The sequence below is a fragment of the Aegilops tauschii genome, chromosome 3 (genome assembly GCF_002575655.3).
Source record: "Aegilops tauschii subsp. strangulata cultivar AL8/78 chromosome 3, Aet v6.0, whole genome shotgun sequence".
NCBI classification, from domain to species: Eukaryota; Viridiplantae; Streptophyta; class Magnoliopsida; order Poales; family Poaceae; genus Aegilops; species Aegilops tauschii.
The window spans coordinates 16,776,096-16,780,742 of record NC_053037.3 but is presented as its reverse complement, the minus strand read 5'-3'; the positions used below and the strand labels follow the sequence as shown (position 1 = coordinate 16,780,742).

The window sequence follows — 4,647 nt, the reverse complement described above, 5'->3', positions numbered from 1 at the left end:
ATGCTAGTAATTAAGACATGGGTTACTAGTACGAGGAAACATCATTAATATTTGCCTCGATTATTGTTGGTGGCCTTATATAGATGCAAAATGTGTTTTACATAGTGGCCTTGTATATAAAAATGGAGGGAGTATATGAAACCCCCAACACCCCCCCCCCCCCCCTAAAAAAAACCCCCAACTCCTGAGCTGCTGACGCGTGGATGCTTTTTGGTCCTGGTTGGTGTTACCAACCGGGACTAAAGGACCTCCTGCGTGGGCTCGCCGCAGCGGCCACGTGGAGCACCATCTGTCCCGGTTCATAAGCGAACCGAGACTAAAGGTGATGGGCTTTAGTCCCGACCCTTTAGTCCTGGTTCCAGAACCGAGACACATGGGCCTCTGGAACCGGGACAAATGGGTCTTTTTCTACTAGTGACTGTTGGACTGGGCTACGTGCACAGTGCACGGCCCAGCCCAACTCCCCCCTCATCTCCTTCCTCTGTTCACAAGGATGGCTGGACGACGTGAGCGCGTCCATGAACGGGGATCGCCACGCGGCGGCCATCGTCTATGCCTCCTTGGCAAGTATAATTTGGTCCCCGACGTCGTAGGGCTCGACCCCTTCCTTCCCCCCTCGCAGACCCCTCCTACTCGCCCGCCCACGCTCATTTCCGAGCTCGCGGAAACTGTATGACCAGCTACAAAAGCGAAGGCTCCAACTTAGTTTTGGGTAGACCTAGGATGTCGGAGTCCTACGTGGCCGGTGTCCGGACTCCTGCAAAATCATCTGATTTTGTTTCAGTTTGCGGGAGAAGAGACGGCCCAGACTGCTCTACGAACCGATCGGCATTGGCGCTGGATGGCTTTGCGGTGTCCTGTCCTGACCGTACGGGACGGATGCAGACGGTTTTGGGGTCAGCGTCCAAGATACCCTAAAATCCCTAAAATTAATAGTACTACCAACTTTTTGCAATATGAAGCAATGTGAACCAAAGCACGTGGTCTACCGTTCCATGTATTAACCAGGAGCTTCATTCTCCCCTAAACGTGTGCTAAGCTAGAGGCATAACATGGCCAGCAGCACGGCCAAGCACATGCCAGCCCTCCACTCAGGGAGCGTCCTCCCCAATGTGGTCACCATGCTGCTGCTCCTCTCCATCGGCTTCGTCCTCGGCATGGTGTGCACCGCCAACTTCCACGAGTCCTACCTCCCTCCTTTCCTGCAGCCGTTGCCATCTCTCCTACGGTCGCCGTCACCCCCGCCGCCGGTGACAGAGTTACCCTCACAGTCGCCCTCGCCATCACCGGAGACAGCGTGCGTCGTCGGCCCACCGCTGCCCTCTCCACCCTCACAGCAGCCGACGCCGTCCCCGCCGGCGATCTTGGGGTTCGCGGACTTCCTCGCGCCGAGCGGCGGCCTCATGCACAACATGACCGACGACGAGCTGCTCTGGAGGGCGTCCATGGTGCCCAGGGTGGCCCGCGTGCCGTGGCGCATCGTGCCCAAGGTGGCATTCCTATTCCTCGTGAGGGGGGACCTGCCGCTGCGACCGTTGTGGGAGAAGTTCTTCGCCGGACACGAGGGGCTCTACTCCATCTACGTGCACGCGAGCCCCGCCTACACCGGCTCGCCGCCGGCAGACTCCGTCTTCTACGGCCGCATGATCCCAAGCCAGGTAACGTGCAAAAGAAAAGGTGATGCGGTGAGCGTGGATCGAACACGCGACCTTCAGATCTTCAGTCTGACGCTCTCCCAACTGAGCTATCCCCGCATGTGTCTGTGTTACCTGATGATCTCATTGTGATTAATTTACTTGTCATGCCTTTTTATGCATGAGAACTATTTTACATGATGATCCTTTTTTTTACCTGAACCCCTGGTTCACCCGGATTTTACCTGATGATCTTATTGTACACGCAGAACACCAGCTGGGGCGACATGAACCTGGTGGACGCGGAGCGGCGACTGGTGGCAACGGCGCTGCTGGACCTCGCCAACGCGCGGTTCGCGCTGCTGTCGGAGTCGTGCATCCCTCTCCTGCCCTTTCCGGCCGTCTACGCCTTCCTCACCGGCTCCAACGCCAGCTTCGTCGACAGCTACGTCGACGGCGCGCGGCACGCCCCCTTCTTCACCCAACACAACGTCACCCTCGCGCAGTGGCGCAAGGGGTCGCAGTGGTTCGAGATGGACCGGGCGATCGCCGTGGAGGTCGTCGCCGAGGAGCAGTTCATGGCCGTGTTCCGCGGCAACCACGGCGTCGCCAACATGGAGGAGCACTACCTGCCGACACTGGTGACCCTGCTCGGCTGGGGCGCGCGCAACGCGAACCGGACCCTCACGTACGCCAAATGGCGGGCGGGAGCCTGGCACCCAGCGAGCTACGGCGGGAGGGCCGTCACGCCGGAGCTGCTGGAGGGGATGAGGCGAGGGAACGGGGAGTGCGGCTACCGCAGCAAAGACGGCGGCGGGGCGGTTGAGTTCTGCTTCATGTTCGCGCGCAAGTTCTCCGGGGACGCGCTCGGCAAGCTGCTCGAGCTGGCTCCTAAGGTCATGGGGTTCGGCTGAGATATTGTAGCCATATACTAGCACATATACTGCTACGTTGCAAAATGAGAGATAATTGATGTGTCCATAGAGATAATTGATGCGTCCACAGAAATATCGGTCAGCACGGTTCAACAACACCCGAATGGTGCCACCTGGCCACGGCAGAGAGGCGCACATTAAGGTCTAGCAAAAATTCAATAGTACATTAAGAGGCATGCTACCCATACAATACTTTTGGTATAGTTTTTGTATGACGATTCTGATCTTAAATAGCCTAATTCTCAAATCTTTTATACCAAGACATTATTTTTAAGTTGAAGCAATGTTTGAAATTTTCACCAAGTGATGAAAAAAAATCTTAAATAAAGGATTCTGTTCAACGCGTTTTAGGCTATCTCTTCATACACTTGAAGATCAATAAAAAAATGGTTGCGTCTGAGCGAAACGACCCTAGTTCGTTATATGCAACTTGACACTTACATAGCGTCTCTCATTTTCCTGGTTGCGTTACTTTTATTGCACATCACGGATATTTTAAAAAGTACTTGAATATGCGGAAAAAAAGTTTAAAAAATAGTAGGGCCGAAATTGAACTGTGCAGCCCATCTGCTAAGCGACATTTGGTGAGGCAGCTCTATCACTAGAAAGCCGGGGAGCTGGGATCGAACCTAGATGTCCCCGATAAGTAAGTGATGCCCTACCAGTCGGGTGCTTGTGCACTTGTGACAATAAAAAAATGGTTGCGTCTGAGCAAAACGACCCTAGTTCGTTATATGCAACTTGACACTTACATAGCGTCTCTCACTAGAAAGCCGGGGAGCTGGGATCGAACCTAGGTGTCCCCGATAAGTAAGTGATGCCCTACCAGTCGGGTGCTTGTGCACTTGTGACAATGTGAGGGCATAGCTATACATGAACCAAACACAACTGGTGGCCACTTAATGAACAGCGAATCATTTTTGCCACTTACGGGTCCAGAGTAATTTGATGACGGACCGGCAGAAACATTAATCTTTTTTATTAATAGGTATAGATACACTTGGTTTTGTGCATGTAGATGGCTGTACTTTATTGGTGTTTGTGATTCTAAATTGTTGTTTGTGAACTAGTTCGTTGGCTTTATCTATAGAGTAGGGCTACCGCCTTTTCTTAAATAAAATAAAAAGACGATGTGATATAGATCGAACGGTAACAGTTGAGCCAATCGGACGGCGCACAAGACCGATCAGGCGTCTGGCTGTCGACATGGTTGGATCGCACGATTTGGTGTTTTTAGCTTTTGGGAGCGTACCATTTGGATTGCATGGTTGGATAGAGAGGATTGAGGCTTTTTTCACTGTTTTGACCTTCTCAGCAAACTTTAGCACAAAATAAATCATAGATTTTATTTTATGATCTGACCTTTTTAATAACGTCACAGGCCGTGGTGTCGCTGGACTACACGAAAACGCCAAGTCATCCAGCGTTCCTTCCCTTAATAGATAAGTGGCAAATGGACGGACATTGTTGCAAATGCCACACCTTATGGCGTTTCTAGTTGGGGCGGAAACGGCAAAGGTCTTGGCGTTTCTAATAACATCATGCGCCTTGGCATTTCTGCCCTGCCACTTAGATACTTGACTAGGTCATGGTCAGATCAGAAACGCTGGCTGGTTCGAGATGGACCGGACGATCGTTGTGGGGGTCGTCACTGAGGAGCGGTTCATCGCCGTGTTCCGCGGCAACCACGGCGTCGCCAACATGGAGGAGCACTACCTGCCGACATTGGTAACCCTGCTCGGCTGGGGCGCGCACAACGTGAACCGGACCCTCATGTACGCCAAATGGCGGGCGGGAGCCGGCACCCGGCGAGCTACGGACGGAGGGCCGTCACGCCAGAGCTGCTGGAGGGGATGAGGCGAGGGAACGGGGAGTGCGGCTACCGTGGCGGCGGCAAGGCCATTGAGCTCTGCTTCATGTTCGCGCGCAAGTTCTCTCGGGACGCGCTCGGCAAGCTGCTCGAGCTGGCTCCTAAGGTCATGGGGTTCGGCTGAGATTTGCATGCCCGTACGTTGCAACGAGAAAGATAATTGATGGGTCTATTGATCTATCAGTCAGCACAGTCGAACGACATCCGA

General features: G+C 53.4%; 1 protein-coding gene and 1 non-coding gene across 2 annotated transcripts; one reads left to right on the top strand and one right to left on the bottom strand.

The window, feature by feature from the left end:
- Nucleotides 1-1,051: 1,051 nt before the first annotated feature.
- Nucleotides 1,052-3,065, top strand: LOC109775117 (glycosyltransferase BC10-like). Its single transcript, XM_020333880.4, has 2 exons — nucleotides 1,052-1,658; nucleotides 1,904-3,065. The coding sequence occupies exons 1-2, from the start codon at nucleotides 1,053-1,055 to the stop codon at nucleotides 2,546-2,548; spliced, it is 1,251 nt and encodes a 416-aa protein (XP_020189469.3). The 5' UTR covers nucleotide 1,052; the 3' UTR covers nucleotides 2,549-3,065.
- On the bottom strand, nucleotides 1,682-1,754 carry TRNAF-GAA (transfer RNA phenylalanine (anticodon GAA)). Its single transcript has one exon. It is a non-coding gene; the product is annotated as a tRNA-Phe (tRNA).
- Nucleotides 3,066-4,647: the final 1,582 nt, after the last annotated feature.

Excerpts from the sequence above, each read along its gene's own strand:
- LOC109775117 (XM_020333880.4), top strand. The coding sequence starts at position 1,053 with ATGGCCAGCAGCACGGCCAAGCACATGCCAGCCCTCCACTCAGGGAGC. Across the intron at positions 1,659-1,903 it reads GCCGCATGATCCCAAGCCAG|AACACCAGCTGGGGCGACAT; the intron begins GTAACGTGCAAA and ends TTGTACACGCAG.